The sequence below is a fragment of the Physella acuta genome, unplaced genomic scaffold, assembly GCF_028476545.2.
Source record: "Physella acuta isolate Inbredline_101_S28 unplaced genomic scaffold, ASM2847654v3 ptg000079l, whole genome shotgun sequence".
NCBI lineage: Eukaryota > Metazoa > Mollusca > Gastropoda > Physidae > Physella > Physella acuta.
The window spans coordinates 3,211,506-3,238,453 of NW_026731599.1; the positions used below are offsets into that span (position 1 = coordinate 3,211,506).

At 35.4% G+C, this 26,948-nt stretch overlaps 3 protein-coding genes across 13 annotated transcripts in view; 2 read left to right on the forward strand and 1 right to left on the reverse strand.

Moving 5' to 3' along the window:
• Nucleotides 1-8,293, forward strand: part of LOC131956013 (myoneurin) — a 25,924-nt gene extending 17,631 nt beyond the window's left edge. For 4 of the 6 annotated variants that reach the window (XM_059320386.1, XM_059320367.1, XM_059320378.1 and 1 more), the window contains exons 3-12: nt 3,473-3,633; nt 4,100-4,186; nt 4,996-5,028; nt 5,345-5,428; nt 5,515-5,637; nt 5,801-6,052; nt 6,152-6,235; nt 6,455-6,666; nt 7,101-7,256; nt 7,415-8,293. In XM_059320386.1, coding sequence (XP_059176369.1) covers nt 3,474-3,633; nt 4,100-4,186; nt 4,996-5,028; nt 5,345-5,428; nt 5,515-5,637; nt 5,801-6,052; nt 6,152-6,235; nt 6,455-6,666; nt 7,101-7,256; nt 7,415-8,278 — 2,055 coding nt within the window. In that variant the 5' untranslated portion in view covers nt 3,473 and the 3' untranslated portion in view covers nt 8,279-8,293. Of the gene's footprint in view, nt 1-3,472; nt 3,634-4,073; nt 4,187-4,995; nt 5,029-5,344; nt 5,429-5,514; nt 5,638-5,800; nt 6,053-6,151; nt 6,236-6,454; nt 6,667-7,100; nt 7,257-7,414 lie in introns of all 6 variants that reach the window. The other 2 variants (XM_059320349.1, XM_059320360.1) reach the window with 1 other exon arrangement.
• On the forward strand, nt 2,879-21,002 carry LOC131956061 (transmembrane 6 superfamily member 1). 6 transcript variants are annotated; one of them, XM_059320452.1, is made up of 9 exons: nt 2,879-2,900; nt 16,515-16,730; nt 17,185-17,386; nt 17,806-17,888; nt 17,997-18,127; nt 18,570-18,668; nt 19,406-19,498; nt 20,292-20,411; nt 20,680-21,002. In XM_059320452.1, the coding sequence occupies exons 2-9, from the start codon at nt 16,532-16,534 to the stop codon at nt 20,935-20,937; spliced, it is 1,185 nt and encodes a 394-aa protein (XP_059176435.1). In that variant the 5' UTR covers nt 2,879-2,900; nt 16,515-16,531; the 3' UTR covers nt 20,938-21,002. The 6 variants fall into 6 exon arrangements, with proteins under 6 accessions (XP_059176435.1, XP_059176415.1, XP_059176406.1 ...); XM_059320432.1 differs by lacking the exon at nt 2,879-2,900 and adding an exon at nt 13,967-14,110 and having other exon boundaries at nt 16,518-16,730; XM_059320423.1 differs by lacking the exon at nt 2,879-2,900 and adding an exon at nt 13,977-14,110.
• Nucleotides 8,360-12,523, reverse strand: LOC131956043 (E3 ubiquitin-protein ligase RNF139). The gene is made up of 2 exons (XM_059320399.1): nt 12,131-12,523; nt 8,360-10,479 (listed from the first exon to the last, which is right to left on the reverse strand). The coding sequence occupies exons 1-2, from the start codon at nt 12,381-12,383 to the stop codon at nt 8,795-8,797; spliced, it is 1,938 nt and encodes a 645-aa protein (XP_059176382.1). The 5' UTR covers nt 12,384-12,523; the 3' UTR covers nt 8,360-8,794.
• Nucleotides 21,003-26,948: the final 5,946 nt, after the last annotated feature.

Here is a 26,948-nt window from a genome sequence, read left to right on the forward strand (position 1 = left end):
CCGTCACACGTCGGCACAAAAAGCCAGACCCCCCCCCCCCTAAAATGACGTCACACCTCAGCCTAAACCCCCCCCCCCCCCCCCTCAAAATTGCAGTTGAATTGTTTTTAAAGAGCTATATTTTTCCAAAGTCTTGCCTGAACTCTGTCAAAATAGAGTATTTTAATCAATTGTTATTACAATGTATTAAAACAGTTTTTTAAAACGCAAAATAACATCTAAAATTCTTTTTTAAAATGCAAAAGTGTGACGTCGCACCATCTGAACCCCTCCCCCTCATCACACAACGTCACAAAATTACGGGCCCCCCTCCCCCCTACGAGTGTGACGTCATTTATGGACGACCCCCGGCATATATTAAAACAATACAAAACAATCATATTAAACCACAAAATCAACACAAAAGACATGCGAATAGACAAATTATTGTTTTTAAAACATGGCCGCTGCTTGTATTTACTCATTGTTGTCTCGAACGGGGTAGTTTAAAGTTTATTCCAGGATATTTATGACTGGTTTGGTCTTGGATTGTGATTTGTTATTCAAATATCTGTTATATTATTTAAAATTTGACATAAATATGGCCAAATGAAAGAAATATTCATTAGTTACCTTCATCGCACATTACTAGCTACGTTGGAATTTACGACGCTAAAGGGTGTGGGGAAATTGCGAGACGCGAAAAGCGAAATGGCGAGGCGGGAAAATGCGAGAAGGGCGCGAAAACGGTCGGTCACGTGACTTTTTTGTCTCGCATTTTACCACAACCCGATACTTACGCTGGGTGGTGTTGAAATGCGAAGATTTCTGCGAAAAATTTACCGCACCCGACTTTCAGTGGTATTTGGTCCAGACTTCAAAGACGTTTCGTTTACATTGATAAAACTTCCGATTTTTCCGTCGCTAGACATACTGATGATTTGTCAACTCCCCCCATCTTTTGTGTGGACTTAGAATACCACCTTGTTCGAAACCGACGGAAATACCGCCGACGATAGATCAACTTAAGTCTTTTGTGTGGAACGCCGAGGCCGCCTGATTTACCTTCTTTGAAGATCGCCGTGCCCGGATCCGCTGCCGCCGCGAACATATTTTCTATTGTTGCATAGAAATTTTGTATTATAGCCGCCGCCTACGATTTTTTTCTAGCTTTTTTTACCATATAAATCTAAGCACAAAGAAATGCCTACATCATTTGGATACAACTATTCTGGATGTAAGAACTACTTACTGTGTGTTTTCTCTTCCAATGTTCCTTTACACTAATTTATATTAGACTTTATATCACGGTTGTGACTTTTCCGAATTTTCCCATAAATGTTATATTATTATTTATTAATTAATTGTATATATATATATATATATATATATATATATATATATAAATTATATGTATATATATATATATATATATATATATACATATATATATATATATATATATATATATATATATATATAATATAATATATATATAATATATATATATATATATAATTTATTATTTCCATAAATAAGTCAGAAAAAATAACATCAACTTAAGTATGCGATTACTGCCCTGTGTGAAGGTGAGGACTAGATTAACCCTCCCTTATGTGTTGCTTATTCCTAAGCTTTTATGAACTCTCAATGCCCCCAGTTTTTTTCCTCTTACTTACTGTTTGGGGAAAAAATAAAGTGACGTCACCGATATTATCAGTTGCTCGTGCTGTATCGTAAGCTATGGGCCTACTTCAAATATTTTTAAAACCAAGTTGAACTTATCTGAATTTTTTGGTTTTGGTGGTGGTGTTATTTGGGTTCTTCCATAAATGACGTCACACTCGTAGGGGGGGGGGTCTGTAATTTTATGACGAGCTAGATTTTTAAATTAATGCCGACTGAGACGGGATTTTCTTCTCGCTAACAAGAGCGGGCGATGACAGTAGCACAGCAACGATGTTAGGATTTTTAAATAGATAGATCTAGATATAGATCTATCTATCTTCTTAGTATCTAGATTAAAAAATAACAACATACAACACTCGTGTTAAAGGGTATGGCTAAATGCTTGTTTATTTTAAAACAAAAAAAAATAATTTCAATAAATAAAGATGGAAAAAAAAAGAAAAAAACTTTTTTTCGCAAAAAGTGTCTCGCTATTTACCCTTAATTCCGCAGGTATGTCTCGCATTACCTTCTCGCATTTTCCCGCCTCGCCATTTCGCTTTTCGCGTCTCGCAATTTCCCCACACCCGACGCTAAACTAAGATTTTACCCAATTATCTTTAGTATTTTAGTAAAAAATGCAAAAATACACTCATATTTAAGCCATATTTGTTAGTTACCTTATCCCTACATTACTAGTGACGGCCGAATTGATTACGCTAAAACGATAGATTACCGTAATCATAATATTTTTTAATAGATATTTAAATTTTATTAGAGATAGGGCCTAGGGTAATCTATCGTTTTAGGTTTAGGTAGGCTTACGTAAAATCGCCCGCGACTAGATCTAGATCTAGTAAGTAATGTGAAAAACAGGTGACTCCTTAAATAAATAAATTTTAATAATCATTTCACATTTTGAGGAGGATTTATGTTTTGAAAAATACTGTGAGTCACAGTAGATCTAGAATCTAGATCTCTAGGCCTCAATTTTTATAAATTAATAATCAAGACTCAAGTCTAGAAGTAAGAAGTAAGTAGGCCCATACGAACGGCATACTACTAGACTAAACTAGACTCTATTAAGTTTATTAATTACTTACTAATTAATTACTTAAATGCTGTTTAAAGTTATTTTCTCGCCTATATTGATCTATTTAGCCATTGATTTAGGTTTATTATTCATTTATCTAGCCTATAATATTTGACACAAATATATCACAATATACTTCTATTAAAGCCTTGACAATGAGGTAACTTTTTCGTACATTTCTAGCCGCGGGCGATTTTACGTACTTACTAGAAAATCTAGATCTAGAAATCCAGAAGTAGATTATTCTGATTAATTTATACTTATAGAATAGTAAGAATAAGCCTTAATTTTAATCGTAAGTTAATAGTTAGGGCTAAATTCTAAACACTAAAAAAATAGACCTACTTATTACTACTTAAAATTTAAAAACTTCTATTGCACCTATTGGCTAACGTAACAGGTTTCTTTTCCTAATAAAAAAAACGGTTTGTAGATGCCATTGCATTTTGCCTTTTTTTTTGCAATCAAAATTATCATAGTCATAGGCCCTACGAAAATTACATGATTGATTAATCATATAACACGTCACCTTACAAATTAAAAAGTAAATAGTAGGTCTATGAAAATAGAATATAAATTAAAGTCTATTCGATTCATATAAAATTAATTCTATTTAGGCCTTAGGCCCCATGCCATATACAATGAATAATGAAGTAGTTGTGTACTTACTAAAGTAGTAGGCCTGTTTTAAGTATTATAAGCTTGTCTTAAGTTTCTGTATTTTACTCTTAGAATGAAGATGCATGTGTTAAGCAAAATCAAAGCTCAGAAGAGAATGAAAACAATAAAGATGATGCTGGCAAAGAGGTTGCTATTCAAGCTAATGATTATGAAATTGAAAGAAACTCAAGCCATCTTCCTGCAAGAAAACGATATATTCCTATTAAATTCAGGTAGTTACAAGAATCAATTACATGAAATTACAAAATTTTTTGATTAAAGCTCTTGGTATTATATTGAATTTAATTGATTTTTTTTTTAAATGTATCCAAGGAAAAGAATTTTTTTGTATTTTGTATAATATAATTTAGATCTATATGAAAAAAGGGAATGGTGTGTGTTTGATTGTTTTAGTGCAACTACTATTTAACTTAGTTGGATAAATAAACACCACTGGCTTGCACATTTTTTTCCTTAAAACTTATTTTAAGTTTTTGTAATTAATTAAAATTAAAATTTAACACATGTTTTTTTTATAGGCCTAAGTTTTGTAATTTTTACTGATTTTATGATTAGGGGAAGAGTCTCTAAAAATATAAAATTAAGGGCAGTGGTTTATGGAAACATTATAATTGTATGAAGGAGGTGAGTAAATATGATTTACTCACCACAGTGACTATCGCATCTTTGCTGGATCAGTTGAAGTAAAAGAGGAAGAAGAAGATGATTTTACCTTTGATCCAGAAAAATCTGAGAAGCAATCAAAAGTAGTTGGAAGAGGAAGAGGTGAGGCTAAAAAAATTTTTAAGTGACTCCACCTCAAGGCCTGTCTTTTGCACTCTTTCCTTCATTTCCCTACTCAAACGCTTGGCTTAATTTATTGCAAAATAAGATATTGAAAAATCTCACATTGACAATTTAAATTTATTTTTTTATTTATTTTTTTGGCATAAAGCAATATGCAAGTGTAACACTCAGCTTCAGGGGTCAGCCCTTTTTACCCACTGAGGTGTTGTGGTTAAAAGGGCTGACAGAAGAGCATCCAAAAAAAAACTACTTCAACAGGGTTGCGATCCCACAGGGGCCGCAACCCAATGAATTACAACTTTATTCTTATCCCCCCTTGGCTGGTAACCATATGTATTACACAAGCATCAGATGCATGCTTAGATAAATAAAATGAATATACAACCAAACTGCAATAGTTTTTCTCTACTTTGATCTGGACATACATGACTCGAATGGTTGTATTATCTCCACCACAAGACTAGTCAGTAAGTGGTCAGGTTTTATCTTAGAGCTAGAGAGAAGTTACACACTTTTAGGAAATGTATCCTTTATTTTATAGATGCCAGAAAATACAGGCTTACTTGTAGTAATAGTTTCTGGTTTTAGTAAACAATGCGGCCTTTACAGAACTATTAATTACTTAATTATATATAAACTTTACCTTTTGATTTTACTCAGTGATTAAAAATAAACTGTTCTCTATATGTTAATTCATTAATCTTTTTAAGATTACAATTAGCATTTTCCCTCTTCATATTTATGTATTACGGTAAGCGATATTAAATTTGCATTTTCAACATTCACAGGTCGACCTAGAAAACATCCTTCAACTGCTGATGGTGAGTTGAAGCTCATATTATCCATGTGTGATGTAGTAGGCACATTGGATAAATTGTGCAAAGTTACATCTACCTTGACTAGGCATTAAAGCAACAAGAGTCTGTAGTTTATCTTAATACAATGTTTTTAGGTGTTCTGTCTTGTTGGCTGTTAGTTTTGCTGTATTAAGGATAAAAGAGAACATACTTTTTGAACAAAGCTATATATTTTGAATTGTATACATTCAATATCTTCAACGTTTGTTTTTAACACAATCTCGGATCTGATAACTGGTTTATCTTAATTACAAATAAACTCCCATCTTTAATTCATCAGATGGACAAACTTCAAGCAATGTCATCACCAAAGTCTCATCCGGTTTCAAGTGTGGTGTTTGTGGACGTGTCTTTTCTTTGCGAGGTATTTTTTTTAGGTTTTTTTTTTCAACTTCTCTATAGTTGCTTGAAATTTTTACTGTAACAAGTCCATCATGGTTAATATTTTAGGGAATGCTAAAGCTCATATGATTACTCACACTGACAGTCGTCCATTTACTTGTGACTTTGAAGGATGTGGAAAACAGCTAAGAACAAAAGAGAGTTTACGTAGACACCAGCTAAGTCACCTAGGTAATTTTAGCAACATTACATCTTTATTGGTAATATAAATTTGTTTGTAACTTTTTAATCCACATAATCTTGTGTTTTTTTCAATTATTTTTTTTGTTATTGTTAAATTACAAGCTGTTCTAATTTTCTACAACTAAATGTGCGCCATTGATGTATTTCACAGGAATAAAAATGTTTGAATGTAAAGAATGCAAGAAAAGGTTTAGTTGTAATTCCAGTTTACAGGAACATATGGCTTGTCATAGTGGAGCAAAACCTTTGTCTTGCCACATATGTGATCGCAAGTTTCGACAAGCAGCAGTACTCAAACGTCATACTGTGACACATTCCAATGAGAAACCTTTTGCATGTGGAATTTGTGGCAAGAGATTTTCTATGAAAGTTTATGTACAGTCACATATGAAAACTCATACTGGTCAGTATTTTTCTGACAGCAAATGTTTACAGTAATTTACCTGTTATTTCAATTGTTGAGTGTCTGAGCAAGTGTTACCCATGCAGTGTTTATTTTCAGGAGAAAGACCTTATCTTTGTGATATATGTAACAAGTCTTTTGCCCATGCCTCAGATCTTAATCGCCACAAAATAATACATTCAGGTATTTGAAGTTACTTATGTACAAAACAAGACACACAAAACATGATTAAAAAAAATGTTCTGCATTACATTATAATGTTATGCTGAGAATTAGACCCTAAGAAATCAAAATTTTAAGCAAGAAATTACTTTCATTCGTAGCATTTTATAGCTTATACTTTTTGATGTAAAAAAGCCAATTTTGAAAGTTTAATTTTTTTTTTTGTTGTTGTAAATTTAGGGAAAAAGCCATATGCGTGCTCAGTATGTTCCATGCGTTACAGTGACGCTTCTAGTCGCAGGAGACATGAGCGTGAACACCAGATGAAGCCAGATTACACATGCCATTTGTGTAATCAACACTTCACAAGATCTGGACAACTTCGCAGTCACCTAGTCAAAGAACATAGTTCAGAAAATGACTCTTTATATGAAGTTCATGTTGTGGAAAAAGTCAGTGTGAAACGTTTGAGTTTAATAACAACCTGTTTTTTTACTAAATCATTCTTCTTTCTCTGACATAATCTAATTGTTGATTCCTAACAGTCCCTAACAAAACTATTTTCTGATTAGAAACATAAGTTTTAGACAATTTAAAAAAAAAAAAAACTAAGAAAACAATTTACAAATTCATTATGAAAACCTAGCCTGGGTTAAAAAAGCTTGCCATTTCTTTTCAAGAAAAGTACTGTTTTATCACAAAGCATGTACTATCAAAAGTAAATTAAAGATTATTTGATACCATTATTTAAAAAGACAATATGAATAAATTAGCATAATAAATGCTGTAAGTTAATATTTTTTTAACTCACAGTAGTCTATAACATTGATCCATTTATCTCTTAAATGTGAACCAATTCAACTAATTCTAATTGTGTTACTTTCAGGGCTCATGGAATGAGAAAAATATTCAACCACAAGTGGTTGGTGTAATACAAGACGTTGCAGTGGAACATCTTGACAGTGATCAAAATGACACAGGCAATAGCTTAGCTGAAAATGCAGTCACACATGTTATTGTTGAGACAAGTAGTCAACATCAGGTAATAAACAACATTCATGTAATCAAAATCATTATTTTATATTATAAACTCATACAAACAATAATTTAAAAAAGACTCCATTTTTCCTAATAGTAAATAGTACCATCTTTAAAAAAATTTGAATTTTCTGCTTATGTAATTTTTCTACAATCTACTAGGAAATGAAACCACTAAGAGACACAATGAGTGATGTCAGTTTAAAACATCTTGATGAAGCACAGTTGCCTGGTGAACTTTCTAGTCTTCAGTCTGGATGTACCTACACACTTGTTGGTAACGGAGAGAGTGGCCAGATTTTTGAGCTCAAGTTGGAGGAGAGTAACATTGTGCCTTATGAAGAGTTAGCAGATAACTTAGATGCTCAGGTTACAGATGCTAATGATCACTCTTTGAGGTTGAAGCATGAACCACAGACTTTCACAATAATTGAGCAGAACGCTTGTGTAGAAAATGTAGATGTTGAGGAACCAAATCTCCCCCAGTGGGTTCCACACATGCTAGCCCAACAGCCAGCACAGTTAGGTTTTATTTCCCATCCGAAAGAGCAGGTAACAGCAGATGAGTCAAAGCTAGATACTCAGGAACCTGTTGTACAATATCTAGAATTCAACTTAGAGGCAGGTTTGGACGAAAGAAATGCTTTCTTCACTCATCAAGCTGATGAGGTCAACCAGGAACCTTTGCCTCAAGAAGAGGCACCCGCAAGTAAGGAAATGGTGCTTTTTCCTGTGTTTAGTCTCCTAGAGAAAAATGACTATGTTTATCACCCAGACTTAACAAGTCAAGACTACTACAACTGGTTATCCAATTTTACTGAACATTGTAAAACTCTTGCCATGCCACTTGAGAAGGACATGTTCCAGAAAATAAGCCATGTTCAAAAAACATTGTCAGATTTTATGGCGTTACCAACAGGGGTCATCACTGACAGAAACAACTTTAAAGTGCTAATGGACATCACTCGTGAGATGTCAGACATCATAAGTACACATTTAACTTTTATGTACCAAAATCTTCATTAAATATTTAATCCTGCATTCAAATTGTTAGTTGAGATTTTAAAATGTTTTATTTTTACCACAATGTTCTACATGACATGGCTTTAAAATGAATTTTGTGTAGTGTGGAAGAAAAGATGCATGCCATTGCTTGGCACTGCAAACTTCTTAATTAAGCAGTAATCCAACAAAAATAAATCACTCAGGACTACAAATAATTAGGCCTTTCAAGTACAAAACTGTAAAAACCAAAACACTTGTTGGATATGAGACTGGTTTATAAAATAAAACCAATGAACAACCAAGTTTTATTAATATTTCTGCACATTTTTAAAATCAGTAACAAATTATTCATGGACAGACAAGCCAATACACACAAACATGATAAAAAATGATCACTTGCATGAGAGATAACCATGACAGAAAGTTATGACATTAGGGTATCAATGTATGTTCATTCAAATATTTCTAACCTTAAGGTCATCAAAAAAAAAAAAAAAACAATAAATTAACAAAATGAAGTAAAACAAAATGAAAATGTTATCTGGCTAGTTCTTCTGTATCATTTGACTTTGGCTCTACATTTTCTCGAAGATCTACATGACACAGTGGGCAATTTTCTTTTATTGAAAGCCATTTCTGCAGACAATTTTTATGGAAGACATGTGAACACCTGACAACTACAGCCTCCGTCATATCTTGGTAGCATATTGGACAGATGTCATCATTTTCATCCAGTTGTTCTTGACTGGCAGGCGGTAGTTTATTTACCTTTTCCCAAGCAGACTGTCTAAGTTTATAGGTTGCCAATCCTTTGACAGCTGTCTGATATATATTGCAGTATAGATGAATAATCATCATCACAAATCTTATTATTCCACCCGATTCAAAAATAAATATATATGCACCATTTAAAAACAGAAAAATTCCACAGCAGAACTCTAAACACCCACAAACAGCCTTAATGTAAAAGTTGAAATCATCTAGATGTTCATGTAGGTAGTGGATATGAGACTGCAACATGTTCAGTGAATAAATAGCTAGAGTTGTAATGGACTTTATCACCAGTTCCAAACTAAAAGCAGATATAGCCAGAAGCCAAGAAATACGAAATGGATACTGCCACAAGCGTAGAACCACCAGAAAGGGAAATGAGAAAAAAAAGAAATAAGGCAATAAAGGCCGTAGATGCTTCTTTATAAGGATATCATCAGTGCTGGCCTTAAGAAGCAGCTCAGCAGCAACTGTCTGGATAAAATGTTGATTGGCAACTAGCAGCAGGATGCAGTTCTGAAATAAAAGCTGAAGTCTTGCCTCACTGGCAATACTTGTAATTCCAGTTTGCATAGCCAACAGAACAAATAAAAATCCTGAAACTGCAGGCTGAAAACTTTCTTCTTCTTCATTGGCACCAATAATGTTGTATATTACACTTAAACATCCGCCACTAATTATACTAATTATGCTTGCCATGCTCATCACTGACAGAATAGTTTCACACATTGTATTAACAACTTCTAAAACCAGCAGCTTGGACATACTAAACACTTCAGACCATTTTAAATGAAACATTTCACTATAGGCTGGGCCTTCTGCTATAACAGTCGATGTAGCTGAATAATAAACAACTTTTGAGAGAAAAAAAATCCTCAAGAGCCATGCCATGTTAGCTTGTTCCATTAAACGCATGAGTAGACCATCTATTCCCATTTCTCTCAGGAAAACTTTCACATTTCTCATCACAGGGAAGACAATGGCAATTATAGTTAAAATTACAAAGAATGAATGAATTAGAAGGAGAACTAATGGAAGAAAGATTGACAACTTAGGAGACCATAAGTAAATTATATGCTTGTCACCTAAAATAGAATGCAAAAATATTGGTAAAGTAAAAGATATAAAGAGAAAAATATCTATAGGGTAACGAGCTACTTTAGCAAGCATTTTGTTTCTATACAATGTACCCACTATACAAATCTGATCAAAAGCTAGCACAATAAAAAGTTGAGTAAGTATATTTATTGACATAGATGGCATCTTGGAGACATGTTTGGTTTCCTTAATGTCATAATCAGTCTTTTCTTGATTTAGTTGTCCTAATCCATGAATCAAACGTTTGTTGCAGTGGTATGAGAAAATGAGCAAGCTAAATCCAAGACAACATCCGTAAACTTCAAGCAATGATTCTATCGGGCTGCATATCAGAATCAGTGATGATATTATAACTGAAAAACAAAATCCAATATTTAACAAAAGTTAAAAAACACTGCAATTTATCAGCTGCTATAATGTCAGGTTAAAAATAGTTTATATAGAATAAAGTTTTATAATACGATTCATGGTGATAGTAAATAATGTCTAGTACCATTTCATAATTACAATGAGTAATGACTACTGCAGTAATCAGTGTAATACTTTTGAACTCCCACAAGCAACAATGCTGGATAAAGTAGTAATTTGTTGGAAAAAACTTGATGTTGAATTATTTTAGCCTGTTTTTAGGCAGAAATGAACTCTTGACTCAAACATGATAAGACCTGCTTTTTTATTTTGCCTATAAATAAGTGTAAGTATAATTCTGAAGAGAGGGTGGTCATAATCTTTGAAAACGCTAATGCACTAAATTTCCATTATTTTTTCATAAAGTCTTAAGGCTTTTAAAATTGAGAAGTAAAATTTATAGGGCCACTACGGGATTTTTTTGTGAAGAAAGTCTCACCATTAAGAATAAATAACCGGAATTCAAATTTAATAAGCATCTCATTTTTAGAATTTTATTATTCAGAGGTAATCTAGCATATTAGGTACGTAAAATCTGCCAAGGCTATGAACGTTAAAAAAGGTGACTCATTATTACGACTTGTATATTGTGATATATGCTGGTGGAGAAGAGGGGGGAGGGCTATATACTCATTGAAAGCGAGAGAAAAATAATTAACTGAGGTATTGACCTTAAATGACGTTGCGGCATGTGGGTATACTTTTTCCCCTCGAAAAAAAGTTAGGCAGTATGATAATAAAGTCGCGCAGTGTCGTGTCACGATGTAGACTTAATGAGTAAAAGTGGGACAGCTCAAAATGTATACCGTCCTATGTTAAAGTTTTTATATGCACTGACTGTGACCCCTCAAACGGCGGTTTATATTTTTTCTCGCACAGTTTAGAAAACGTGAGTGGGCTAGAAGAGGATGACAATGTTTAGAATTTTGAATTTCTAGAAGTGGACGACAATGTTTCGAATATCTAGATATAGATTTTAAAAATATAGCCTAAAATAATATTCTCTTTATGAACACTGACCCATCTATTGAGACGGGATTTTTCTCCCGCTGACAAGAAAGCGAGAGCGGGCTGTCATAATAGGATGTTAAGGATTTTAAAAATAAACATAGATTCTAGATCTAGATCTATATAAAAAATCAAAACTATAGATTTTTAAAAAGAACAACACACAACATTCGTGATAGAGATCTATCAGCTTTTTTAGTTAATAACTATAAAAAAAACATTAGGCCTAAATAAAAAATTTTCCTCAAATTGTATCTCGCAATTTATTATTTATCCGTGATTTCGCAGGTATGTCTAGCATTTTCTTCTCACAGTTTACCACCTCGCCATTTCACACCTCGCAATTTCCCAACACCCTGATTTCACTCAGATCTTAAATCTAGAATCTAGATATAGAATCTAGATTAGAATCTACCTGGTCCTGTCCTAAAGTTAGTAAACTAAAACTAACTAAAAGACAAACTTAAATCAATGTCCTAACTGTAAAACAATAGAAGATTACCTCTGTCTAAAGCCTAAAAATAATTTTTTTATCTTATTTTAGTTATTACTAAATTAGTAATTACTAGGCCTAATTAACTAACAAACCTAATACTAGGAACAAATTCCAGAGAATTATTGCGATAATATGATAAGGCTGCTGTTGTAAAACATCCTCATCAAGGCCAGTAGGAAGATCATTATCCAGTTCATCCGTGGATTTAAAAAAATAAGAGTCCCATGACTGAAAATCACCGAAACTGTAAGCCCAGTTAGAAAGCGTCCCTTTTAGAATACTATCAACTATAAAAAGCAAAGGCAGACGTCCCAATACCACAAAGAGTCTTTTGACAGTCGACATAGCTGAATCGAAACATCTGTTTGTGAAATGTTTATTTCTAGAGAATCTAGATCTAGACTCTATTATTTGTTTCTTTTTGAGTTAACAAAATGTTTTGCTATCCACGGAAACAGTATGGCAGAAGTTTACCGAAAATAACCGAATGTTGCACAACAGTAACATGACACTTTTAAAATTAAATTAGAATTTATTTAAAATCTAGATCTAGATCTAGAGATCTAGATCTAGAGATCTAGATCTAGATCTAGATAGATCTATAGCAAAAGATAAAATTTAAAAAAAAATGGAGGGTTGCTAACTAACGGTATTGGCCATAGAAAAGTTGCATGCTAATTACACTAGTAATTAGTATTAGCCTCTTTGCTAACAGAGTTTCTTTCAGGCATCTCTTTTACCGCCCCCCCCCCCCCGAACGAAATGAAATTTATATAATTTATATAGAAAATATATACTTTTAACAGTGTTCGCCCCCCCCCCCCCCCGAAGAAAGTCTACCGCCCCCCCCCCTGAAAATTTCAAGTGCCCCCCCCCCCCCGGAGAAAAAAGTCTGGAAGAAACACTGTTTGCTAACTAAGTAACTATTAACTATTGCTAACACATAGAAGACTAAAATCAATGCGAATACATTATACATTTTGCGCATTTAGAATACAGCAGTTTCAAGCAGTGTTTCTTTTAGACATCTCTCTGGGAGCCCCCTCCCCAGGAGCTCCTCCTTTCCCACCCCCACCGTATTATAACTATTTTAAACAGTGTCCGCCTCCTCACAGATGTTTCACCCGGTGCGGCACTTAATGGTGTCACCCCACAGAGGCGTTGCGAACCTTCCCGGTGACAAACTTTCAAATTTTCGATTTGTAACCCCCCCCCCTCTCAAACTTTCGATTTGCTACCCCCTCAAACTTTCGATTTGCACCCCCTCTCTAGTTTTTCTCTATATATTTTGGTATTTTTTGCCTTGGTGTCACCCCCCCCCTAAATGGTGTCACCCGGTGCGGTCCGCCCCCCCCCCCCCCCCGCGCTACGCCTCTGGATCTAGGCCCTATTGACACCTAAAAATGGTAGCTTCAAACATATCTAGAACTCGCCAGCCTCGTAAAGCAATTAATCTGAGAGAGGGGTCGTTCTGAATCTAGATCTAATATCTGTTGCATTGCTGTTCAAATTGCATCAGGAGTAAACCTCAATTTAAAAAACAAAAACAAGAATGGGCACCCGTAGAATCTACGGTAGATGGGTTTTTTAATAGCAGCTAAATGTAGCAGCCGTAGATCTATATCTTACAGGGATAAAATCTTGTTTAATATTAGGCATTAGGTCTAGATCTAGATAGGTGTTTTTTTAATTTTTTAAACTATAATTACAATTCTACAATAACAAAAAAAAAGTCTATGGTTGTAGGATTGTGCTGAATCACTTGTGTTTTTTAAATAGATTTAGATCTAGTCTATGTGTTGTTGAGAATTTAAATGTACATTTTGACGAGTTATTGTATGTAGAATCTATTTAAAAAATAAGCATATTGTCGCGCATTCCCTCCCTTCTTAATTTCAAAAATCAATTCTGAAATTAGGTTCAATTTAAAAATTACAAAATAAACGTTTGGGGACCATTTATTTTACATAAGAATATTTAAATTTGTTACCAGTTTTTTAAAGTTTTGATCTGGCAATCCTTACTCAATGTAAATATTAGTATTAGGCTATCCAAAATCTTCAAGTAACTTAGTAAGTAGTAAGTAGTCTTGTGGTAGATTATTTACTATACTATATTTAGAGTCTAGAATCCGTCTTCAGATCTAGATCTAAATACAAAGATCTAGATCTAGGTAGTATATAAGTATATGGTCTATAGATCTATATTATTTCTATCTAGATCTATGAAACTATATTATTAATTACTATTAGGCATTAGGACTCATTAGGTAATCTATCGTTTTGGGTACGTAAAAAAATCGCCCGCGGCTATTAATGTACGAAAACGTTACCTCATTGTCAAGGCTTTAATAGAAGTAGACTCTATATTGTCATATGTTTGTGTCAAATATTATAGATAAATGAATAATAAACCTAAATCAATGGCTAAATATATCGATATAGGCCAGAAATTAACTTTAAACAGCAGTGTCTGAGAGCAAGATTTGCTATATAAACAGCAGCCATTTGTAAAATAGAGTGGCTTCCCCCTGAATCTTGCGCTATAAGCTTATAAAAATAAAACTTAAACAAGAAGGCTGCTATAGTAAATGAGCATTGTTGCATCTGTTGGAAACATCGCTAGTCTTCATTTATAACGGAAAAGTTTTAATTCAATTGTTTAAAAACTTAAAATAAAAGCAGGTACATAAATGAAACAAGGAAACATTTTTGTATTTTAAAAAACATAAATCCTCCTCAAAATGTGAAATAATTATTAAAATTTAAGGAGTCACCTGTTTTTCACATTACAAGTCGCGGGCGATTTTACGTACCCAAAACGATAGATTACCCTATATTATTATTTATTATAGATCTAGAGACCATTAGTCATGAGGCCTACTAATAATACTACTATAGTTAGTTAGAGTTAGACTCTAAACTTTAGTAGTTTTTAGACTAGACAGTTTGAGTTTAGTATTTGTGGTAATCGGTGGTAATCTATCGTTTTAGGTACGTAAAATCGCCCGCGACTAGTAATGTGAAAAACAGGTGACTCCTTACATTTATAATTATTCACATTTTGAGGAGGATTTATGTTTTGAAAAATACAAAAATGTTTCCTTGTTTCATTTATGTGTCTGTTTTTAAACAATTGAATTAAAACTTTTCAGTAATAAATGAACACCAGCGATGTTTCCAACAGATGCAATCATGCTCATTTACTATAGCAGCCATCTTGTTAAAGTTTTATTTTTATAGACTTATAGCGCGAGATTCAGGCGTAGATATTAAAGCAAGGATAGGCAAAGCAAGAGCAGCCTTCGCACAGTTAAGAAACATCTGGGCTTCCAGTGAGCTTTTCTTGACCACCAAAGCGCACCTTTTAAAACTATGGCTACTAAAACAAAATGTCCCGAGTTCAAAGCCTTGGACAGACAGGGCTTGATAGCTGGGAACAGCAATTCTTCTAGGAGAGGAAACTCCAAACGAAACAGCTGCTTCCTTGTAGTTTGTGCTTGGTTGGACAAAGGCTATGAAAACAAACCCAAAAGCAGGCTGAATTTAGATTCAGCAGCCTATATGGCAAATAACAACAGGTTGACACATATTACTAAATTGTGTAGGAGGAAATCCCATCCAACATTACAATTAAAAATGAAGAAAAGAACTACAATGTAAAATCAATAATGCTGTATGGTACAGAGACTTGGAGGATGACAAAGACCATCATGGTTCAAGTCCAGACCTTTATAAACAGCTGTCTCAGACAAGTTCTCAGGATCTGCTACACCTTCAGCACCCATTCTCTGGGTCCATCCAGGTGAAATGCAAAGTTAGAAGGAAAAACCCTTGAGGAAACTGATCATAGCAGCTTACAACTTCTGGTTTAGAGCTTAGTTTGAGCTCATTTGAGTTATGTCTGTATATAGTATGCTATGGTACTTTTCAGTTGTTTTTTTTTTTAAATGAAGTTACTCTTTGTACCGGAAAATATGTACTTCAGATAATGTAGAGTCACCTGCTGTCAGCTTAGTTTGGTAATTTCTATATTCAGTCATCAATATTGGATTGAAATATGAATCTTAAACTATATAGAACTAAAAGATAAATATGCTTATAGGCTTTTATATATATATATATATATATATATATATATATATATATATATATATATATATATATATATATATATATATATATATATATATATATATATATATATATATATATATATATATATATATACACATATATATACATATATATATACATATATGTATACATATATGTATACATATATATACATATATGTATACATATATGTATACATATATGTATACATATATGTATACATATATGTATAATTATTTTATTTATTTATTTATTTAATTTTAATCATTATATTTTTTAAATTTGTAACTGCAATCCAAATTATTAATAAATAAACTCTGATACTTTTTAAAGGTTTTTAAAAAAATTACATGCCCTTCAGCAGGTATTTGTTTCACCATGACACTAACAGGGGCAATAGTGGTATTTCTAACATCGTTATCTGCCCTCCCAGTCTCATATACCTTCAATAAAATCTCAAACATCAAAGATCAAAGGCTGATACTGATCACTGGACTCTTGTCCTTCACTCTGGTGGCAGGAGTGCCATGGATGATTCTCAGGAGGAAGCTACAAAAAGTCGACTCATTTTTTTATGGTAAGTAGATCTAATGTAAATCATAATAAAAAATGTTTCTTACTATGCAAATACAAGACTTGAATAAATATTTTAAACATACCTTGAAGATTTTATATTGTTGTAATGTAAATTAGACATTTTTTGCTCTAACCATATCAAGTCAGTAAAGGCATTTAAGCATGATTCAACTTTTTACATAGTATCATGTTCAAGGTGGACCTTTTGATTATTAAATTTGTTAAAATTGGAATGTTTTGATTTTTCAAAAATCAGTATCAGCTATTTGTCATCATAAAATGTTCTGGTTTCACAATAATGCCGTAACTTTTCTGCTATAAAGCTATTTCAACATTAGCCAGTATATTTAATTCATTTACTATTATTTTCATTAGTTTAAGATTTTAAAACTATTCTACAAATACAGGTGCAAATAATTATCTGTACTTTTTAAGAAAACAAAATCTGCCTTCAGTCCTCAGCCTGCTAACATTCAGTTCTGTATTGAGCCTGATAATAGCCTTAGAAAATGATGGACTTATTGCTGAATTTATGGGCCACTATCTGCGTGAAGGGGAGCCATACCTTAAAACAGCTCATGGAACCATGATATCCTACTGGGATGGCATTGCTCATTATGCCCTCTACCTTATGATGCTTGCAGCCCTCTCTTGGAAGTGAGTCGTACGTACTTTTTTGGAGTGTAAATTGTCTTTATTGATATAAATAGTTTAATAACTATATTTTTATGAAGCAAATATTTTGCTGAACTCCTATCATTAAAGTTGTATCTCTTAAGTGACTAACAAGAAGTTTCACCGGAACTTTCACTTCCTCCCACTCACACAAAAAGCCAAGCAGTCACTTTTCTTACTTTTTCTTCTTTCTACTTCTTTGTTCTTAGTTTTAGTGTTGGAAAAGATTCCCTCAAACACTGTTAAGTATTACGTGTCAACTGTTTATGCGCCATATAAGCCGTTGACTCCGATTTCTGTCTGCTTTTCTTTTTGGATTTGCTTTTTAAAATGGTTTCATTTATTTTAACATTTTGAGTAATTTTAAAATGTTTTTTTTTTTACTTTCCTTTTTTTCTTAGCCAAAGTTTCTATGATGTAGGATTATACTGGGTTGGATCATTTGCCTACAGCAAGTGTGTACTGGTGTTGGCTGTATTCATGAGTAAGGACATAATTCATTTACTAATTGTTTACTAGTGTGCTCCTAATGTGGGTATCCAAAAGATATTTGTGTGATGTTTGTTAGCCACTTTTTACTTCTATTCACCAGGTAAAGAAGGTTTGTCTTGGCCATTTCTCCTCAACTTTCCATGTATAGTTATTTGTGTCATGGTGGCAATGAGATTTCTCAATGAAAAATATGAGGAAAGTTGTCGAATACAAGAGGATATTAAAAATGAGGTTAAATATTTTTTTAGATAGTAAATGTTCAGTATTAAACCTGATTATTTTTAAAACTAAAAGGTTACTTATGAAAACAAACTTAGATAGTAAATGTTCAGTATTAAACCTGATTATTTTTAAAACTAAAAGGTTACTTATGAAAACAAACTTAGATAGTAAATGTTCAGTATTAAACCTGATTATTTTTAAAACTAAAAGGTTACTTATGAAAACAAACTTAGATAGTAAATGTTCAGTATTAAACCTGATTATTTTTAAAACTAAAAGGTTACTTATGAAAACAAACTTAGATAGTAAATGTTCAGTATTAAACCTGATTATTTTTAAAACTAAAAGGTTACTTATGAAAACAAACTTAGATAGTAAATGTTCAGTATTAAACCTGATTATTTTTAAAACTAAAAGGTTACTTATGAAAACAAACGAAACAATTCTGCAGGAAAAAGATCTGCTTTTAAAGCTCAGAAAACGCCCATTGGATATAGCACTTATTATCTACTACGTCTTTGCTGTGTGTGTCACCATCTTTAGATTTATTGTAAGTACCAGATATCTTTCTCACATTGTATCCCTCTTTTGCCTGTACCCAATTACCTTTTGACATTAGATTTATTATTGTAAGCTCTAGTACCCAACTACCTTCTGACATTTGATTTATTATTGTAAGCTCTAGTACCCAACTACCTTCTGACATTTGATTTATTATTGTAAGCTCTAGTACCCAACTACCTTCTGACATTTGATTTATTATTGTAAGCTCTAGTACCCAATTACCGTCTGACATTTGATTTATTATTGTAAGCTCTAGTACCCAACTACCTTCTGACATTAGTTAGATTTATTATTGTAAGCTCTAGTACCAAATTACCTTCTGACATTTGATTTATTGTAAGCTCTAGTACCCAATTCACTTCTGAGATTTGATTTATTATTGTAAGCTCTAGTACCCGACTACCTTCTGACATTTGATTTATTATTGTAAGCTCTAGTACCCATTTCACTTCTGACATATGATTTATTAGTACCCAATTCACTTCTGACATTTGATTTATTGTAAGCTCTAGTATCCAATTCACTTCTGACATTTGATTTATTGTAAGCTCTAGTATCCAATTCACTTCTGACATTTGATTTATTATTGTAAGCACTAGACTTTAATTGTATTCCTTTTATTGCCATGGGTTTATGTAATTATGTAAGTAGCAAAACCATTTTGTTTGCTATGTATCTGAGTTGTGGCAATTCTAAATGTAATTATTTATTCCTGTGTTACAGGCAGTGATGGACGGAAATGTCCAGATTGTCAACATCTATAAAGAAAGAATTGAGCCTTATCTCACAGATCCTATTCCTTACCCTAAAGCACAGGTAAATATTGTCTGTCCCTGTTATATAAAGATACAGGTAAATATTGTCTGTCCCTGTTATATAAAGCTGCAGGTAAATATTGTCTGTCCCTGTTATATAAAGCTGCAGGTAAATATTGTCTGTCCCTGTTATATAAAGCTGCAGGTAAATATTGTCTGTCCCTGTTATATAAAGCTACAGGTAAATATTGTCTGTCCCTGTTATATAAAGATACAGGTAAATATTGTCTGTCCCTGTTATATAAAGATACAGGTAAATATTGTCTGTCCCTGTTATATAAAGCTGCAGGTAAATATTGTCTGTCCCTGTTATATAAAGATACAGGTAAATATTGTCTGCCCCTGTTATATAAAGATACAGGTAAATATTGTCTGTCCCTGTTATATAAAGCTGCAGGTAAATATTGTCTGTCCCTGTTATATAAAGCTGCAGGTAAATATTGTCTGTCCCTGTTATATAAAGCTACAGGTAAATATTGTCTGTCCCTGTTATATAAAGATACAGGTAAATATTGTCTGTCCCTGTTATATAAAGATACAGGTAAATATTGTCTGTCCCTGTTATATAAAGCTGCAGGTAAATATTGTCTGTCCCTGTTATATAAAGATACAGGTAAATATTGTCTGCCCCTGTTATATAAAGCTACAGGTAAATATTGTCTGTCCCTGTTATATAAAGATACAGGTAAATATTGTCTGTCCCTGTTATATAAAGCTGCAGGTAAAATATTGTCTGTCCCTGTTATATAAAGCTACTTACTAAATTCTCCTTGTATTTATATTCCTTGCTACAGCTGATGGTCCAGACATTGTATTTTGTCCCCTACTACATGATGAACATTTATGCCTTGATAGTTCCTGGTCAGTCCTGGGTTCTAAGATGGTCACTAATTCAGGCTGGGGCTGCTGGACAGGTAAACCAATAGATAATAGAGGAGCTTGGGGGAGCTGTCAAATATTTCTAGATTTTTGTGTCTCTTGTAGCCATTATTCATGTCATCTAAAAGTACAGAAATAAAAGACACTTCAGCTACATATAATAAACTTCAAGAGAATTTAGTATTTTGACCAATGGCCCATGGTTATCTTAGGGTGGAGGTAATGTGTACTGTAACGCTGTGAATCATGGTTATCTTAGAGTAGAGGTAATGTGTGCTGTAACGCTGTGAATTCTCTCCTCAGGGCCAGTTCTCGTACATGGGCTCTTCCTTTCACTACCGGACACCTTACATCTACCGTGTCCCACAGACTGGCCTAGCCAGGCTGCTCTTTTGGCTGATCAATGGGGCCATGTTTGCCGGGCCGCAGTTGGCTGCATTTAGGTACCTCAGTCAGCCCCAGTTTTTCTTGAGAGACCAGGCGGTGTCCACACAGGAACAGACAACTCCAGTTAGCAATGGCAAGGCAGTTCTCTCTACAAGCAATAAAAAGTCTGACTAAATGTCTTTAGAGACATGCATGTTTGTAGAGACAGACATGCAGGCATGTCTGTAGACAGGCATGTCTGTAGAGAGGCAGGCATGTCTGTAGAGACAGGCAGGTATGTCTGTAGAGACAGGCAGGCATGTCTGTAGAGACAGGCAGGCAGGCATGTCTGTAGAGGCAGGCAGGCATGTCTGTAGAGACAGGCAGGCATGTCTGTAGAGACAGGCAGGCAGGCATGTCTATAGAGACAGGCAGGCATGTCTATAGAGACAGGCAGACAGGCATGTCTGTAGAGACAGGCAGGCAGGCATGTCTGTAGAGACAGGCAGGCATGTCTGTAGAGACAGGCAGGCATGTCTGTAGAGACAGGCAGGCAGGCATGTCTATAGAGACAGGCAGGCATGTCTATAGAGACAGGCAGGCAGGCATTTCTACAGAGACAGGCAGGCAGGCATGTCTACAGAGACAGGCAGGCAGGCATGTCTATAGACACAGGCAGGCATGTCTGTAGAGACAGGCAGGCAGGCATGTCTATAGAGACAGGCAGGCATGTCTATAGAGACAGGCAGGCATGTCTGTAGAGACAGGCAGGCATGTCTGTAGAGACAGGCAGGCAGGCATGTCTGTAGAGAGGCAGGCAGGCATGTCTGTAGAGACAGGCAGGCAGGCATGTCTATAGAGACAGGCAGGCAGGCATGTCTATAGAGACAGGCAGGCAGGCATGTCTATAGAGACAGGCAGGCAGGCATGTCTGTAGAGACAGGCAGGCATGTCTGTAGAGACAGGCAGGCATGTCTGTAGAGACAGGCAGGCAGGCATGTCTATAGAGACAGGCAGGCAGGCATGTCTATAGAGACAGGCAGGCATGTCTATAGAGACAGGCAGGCAGGCATGTCTACAGAGACAGGCAGGCAGGCATGTCTATAGAGACAGGCAGGCAGGCATGTCTATAGAGACAGGCAGGCAGGCATGTCTATAGAGACAGGCAGGCAGGCATGTCTACAGAGACAGGCAGGCAGGCATGTCTATAGAGACAGGCAGGCATGTCTGTAGAGACAGGCAGGCAGGCATGTCTGTAGAGACAGGCAGGCAGGCATGTCTGTAGAGACAGGCAGGCAGGCATGTCTATAGAGACAGGCAGGCATGTCTGTAGAGACAGGCAGGCAGGCATGTCTGTAGAGACAGGCAGGCAGGCATGTCTGTAGAGACAGGCAGGCAGGCATGTCTATAGAGACAGGCAGGCAGGCATGTCTATAGAGACAGGCAAGCAGGCATGTCTATAGAGACAGGCAGGCAGGCATGTCTATAGAGACAGGCAGGCATGTCTGTAGAGACAGGCAAGCATGCATGTCTATAGGCAGGCAGGCATGTCTATAGAGACAGGCAGGCATGTCTATAGAGACAGGCAGGCAGGCATGTCTATAGAGACATCACTAGCTACTGAGGTTTCTTGATTTATTGTTTTACCTCAAGCTCCTGTATCCACCTACCTCTGACCTTCCACAGATCCATGATTTTTGTGCTAGTGCCTTGACTTTCTTAGCAATTCTGATAGCAATAATGTCCTGATTTTAGATTGTGGTGAAAGAAAGCTAGTAGTTAATTTTGTTTTGTTTCTCTACATTTTTGTCTACGGTATATTTGTCTTGTGTGAAACAAAAATGTGGCCAGTTGTTTTGTGTGCATCATATTGAAGGAAATATTTTATGTGTAAAAACAGAACTTGAAATTTTATAAGTGTGTGATGCAAGAGAACATGATATTTATTAAATATTTGTGTGTGATATCAGAGAATATTATTTGTATATAAGTGCTTCATCAGAGAACATGAGATTATGTAAGCATGTATCATCAGAGAACTTGCAAATGTTATAATTTTTTGGCTATGATTTACATGTTGATTGATGTTGTTGTTGAACTAGTCCTAGGGATATGCATTTAGCAATAACTGACCTAAAGAGCTATAATTTGTAATCCTAAATTATGAACGTGTTATTTATGGTACACCAGACAACAGAATTTTTTATGTGTTTATTTGATATGTATGTTTTTACTGTCATCTCCAATCTAGCCAGGAAGAAATACAATATAATAACCAGTACATCAAAAAGTCTTTGTGTCTTCTGTAGCAGCTCTCGTGGCTTAGATTTCAAGTTGAAAAAAGAAATGGAGTAAAAAATATAGAGTAGGGTTTATAAGTTTTCATAGAAGTATTTGCACTAAAAAAAATTATTTTCCTTAAATGTCTTTATAATGCACTACTTTTAAAACAACTAGAAAATAATATTTGGTTTGATATGTGGTATATTGAGCGTCTCTGGTCCACCCAGCTCTGATGGATACCTAACTCATGTTAGGAAAGTAAAGGCGGCTGGGCAAAGTGCAGACCACACCTTCCCTTCATAAGCTGAGGTCAAGAAACATGAATTCTACTTCATCTGCCCAATGGTCTAAAGAGGATTCTTTTTTTTTTTATTGAAAAAGTTAGGAAACCTTTTAGAAGATTTAATATAATCTGGCCAGTGGCGGAACTAGAAAAAATGGGCCACCCCGCAAAAAATTTTTTTGGGCCCCCCCATATATGTATATATATATATATATATATATATAAACACACAATACGAACATAGGATACTTATTTCTGGCCTGATCGGGTTTTGAAAAAAAAAATTCAATTAAATCTAATCACAACAACATGTCATGTGTATCAGTGGCGGAACTAGAAAAAAAGCCCCCCCCCCCCCCGTTGAATTTTTTTCGGCCCCTATATATATATATATATATATATATATATATATATATATATATATATATATATAAAGGTTCGCTCTCAATTTAAAAAAAAATTCCATCTGGTACACGAATAAATCAGAGGTTTTCCAACACACGAGCTGGCCCCTTTCTAAATCTAGTCCAACACACTAAACTGAGGCTTTCATCAAAACGTTACTAACCGTGTGCCCTGTTTTCCAGAAGTTGAAATAAATGTTAACAATGTCGGCAGTTCATTTCTTGGATCTTAGGGCGCGGGTTTGTCCACACTACCAACTAGACACGCCAAGGCATGCTGTAAATCCCTCGGAGACGGCCCAGGTGTCAGGGGAGTCACGGGGCTCTTGGAGCTACCGGTTACATTACTGCACGGGTGATGGGTGTGACACATTGTTTCTTCCGGCAGAGCACCTCCCCTCCCACGAAAACAGTCTACCCTGGAAGAAACATTGGTGCGACACCTAATTAGATTTAGTCATCGAGTGTAGTAGCGAGACTTATTCCTAGTGTTGTGGGAACTTTTAAACGATTGTCTGTGGGGGCCAACTTGCTCATATGTGATGCGCTCAGGATGACACTGACGCCAGTTGTATTCAAGTAGTAACCTCATCCGCTTATGCAGGATCACGGGGTGCTAAATCACATATTTCCGTTAGGAGTCCCCACTCAAATATGTACAAATGTTAGGCCTATGACAGAAACCTTTGCGGGGCTGTACTCAACAGCTTCCCAAGTTTTCATGGCGATTGGGTGAATGATGCAGTAATGCATAATAATAATAGAGAGAAAAATGTTTTTCACATGTACAACTGTATGTGGCCAGGTCACGCGTTGGATAACCTTCTGATTTAGGGGAGGGGGGGGATTAACAAAAAGCCTGACCCTCACACACCCCCACCTCAATGACTATTAATAATGTTCAATTAATTCTAAACGTTCTAATTAATTTCTAAATAATTATATAAAAAATAATCTTACCTGCCATGTTTTGTAAATTAATATGTGTTGACTAGATCTAGTGCTGTCTAGTGTCTGACAAAATGTGCTGAAGTGGTGCATCGTACGGTTAGGAAGTAGTTCATAAACGATACATTTATCTCCTCGATACTTGTGAGGTTGAGAAAGAGGGATGGGATAGGGGTCGGCTCGGGAAAAAACTTGAAAAGGACAACAAAACGCCTTGATCTATGTATGTCAGCATCGCCCATTGTAAAACTTACTCAGGGGAGATAATTTGAAGTATAGGCCTTAAAAGTTTACTATATTTCTTGTAAAATCAAAAACAAGTAAACGTATATAAAACTGAAGTTTCTAGTATTATATTATTTTTTTTAAAATTATTTGTACGATACAAGATAGTACAGGATACAAATTCAACCACTATCACAAACACATATTAACATTGAAAAATGTACAATGGATTTCGGGTCTCCTACCAATGCCGCAAATAAGAACCGCGCATCATGAAAGTATTGCAAGCCCACTTCATATGTAGCGGCTTTTCGTGCTATGGACTTGTTTTTTTTAAAAGAATTTTGCCGGCCACAGCGTGTGTTTGAGGGGTCGGCGTGGTCGAGTCGGTAAAGCTCATGGTTGCTAAACCGAAAAGTCTCGAGTTCGAACCCTCGGGCAGATGAGGCTCGTTAGCTGGGGACAGCCACTCTTCTAGGAGAGACAACTCCAAAATTAAACAACTGCTGCCTTGTAGTTTGTTCTTGGTTGGACAAAGGCTATGGAAGCAAATCCAAAAAGAAAAGCAGGCTGAAATCGGAGTCAATGGCCTCAATGGCGCATAACCAGTTGACACGTAACGCTTAATTGTGTTGGAGGCGTGGTCGAGTCGGCAAAAAGCTCATGGTTGATAAATTCGAACAGTCTCGAGTTCAAACCCACTGGCAGATAAATCTCGATCCCCTTCAACACTAATAATTAAGAACGAAGAAGAAGAAGAAGAAGAAAAACAAGTAAACGTATATAAAACTGAAGTTTCTAGTATTATATTATTTTTTTAAAAATTATTTGTACGATACAAGATAGTACAGGATACAAATTCAACCACTATCACAAACACATATTAACATTGAAAAATGTACAATGGATTTCGGGTCTCCTACCAATGCCGCAAATAAGAACCGCGCATCATGAAAGTATTGCAAGCCCACTTCATATGTAGCGGCTTTTCGTGCTATGGACTTGTTTTTTTTAAAAAGAATTTTGCCGGCGACAGCGTGTGTTTGATTGTAGGGAAATAGAACTCGGCCTTGACGATGGTTAAAAAATACAACTATAAATAACTGTTTTAAATATGTAAAGAATTTGTCGACAATTTTTTAACCCCCTTTTTGGTCCCCATCCCCTGCCGCATCCGCCACAGTATACTTTGGAGGATCGGTCAAACAGTTACGTGTCCTCTATTTAGCTATCAAAGGGAGGGGGGGGGGGGCAACGAGTCAAAGAAGTCATTCAAAATTTGAAGAGTAGCCTATATTTTACACTGTAGTTTGTGTAATGGATTTTATCTTTTGCGGAAGAGCGTGGTATAGTGACTGTAAAATAAAGATAATCGTACCGCAGCTACAGTGTTTTTCTTTTACAAACCAAATATTAAGGCAAAAATCAAATTCAAAATTTAAAAAAAAAAATAATTTGGTCAGCCGTGGGCCCCTAAACGCCCCCCCCCCCCCCCCGCGCATTGCGGGGTCTGGCGGGACTGTAGTTCCGCCCCTGTTCATCAGGTAAATGAACAACTACTGACTAGTGTCTTTAACAAAATGTGCAGAAGTGGTCAGTTTACAGTTCATAGACGGTTCGTTAATCTATGCATTACATCTTATTGTAAGAGTAAGGGTGTGGTGAGGGGTAGAAGTGAGGGGTAGGGGGAGGGGGGGGGGGGAGAGAGTTGGGAAGGGAAGGGGACAAGAAAGCGCCGATAAACATCTACATCAATAGTGCCGACTTTTTCCGATCGTCTAGCAGACCAGGATAGTCGCCTCGCCGCAACATTTCCCCAGCCCGATTTCAAAGCGTACCGGCATAGTCAAATTTCAGATGCTTCGTCTTTGAAGTTGTCTATATGTCTGGCGGTCTCTCGAGCTATAGTCAGTGCATTTTTCTCAAAGACGTTTGCCGACTATCGTGTTTGTTTGTAACTGTAGAAGAAAGATAACTCGACCTCCACCTAATTTTTTTTTTTTTTAAATAATTTAGCCAGGATTTTTGGGCCCCCAATTGGTCTGCCCCCCCCCCCCCCCGCA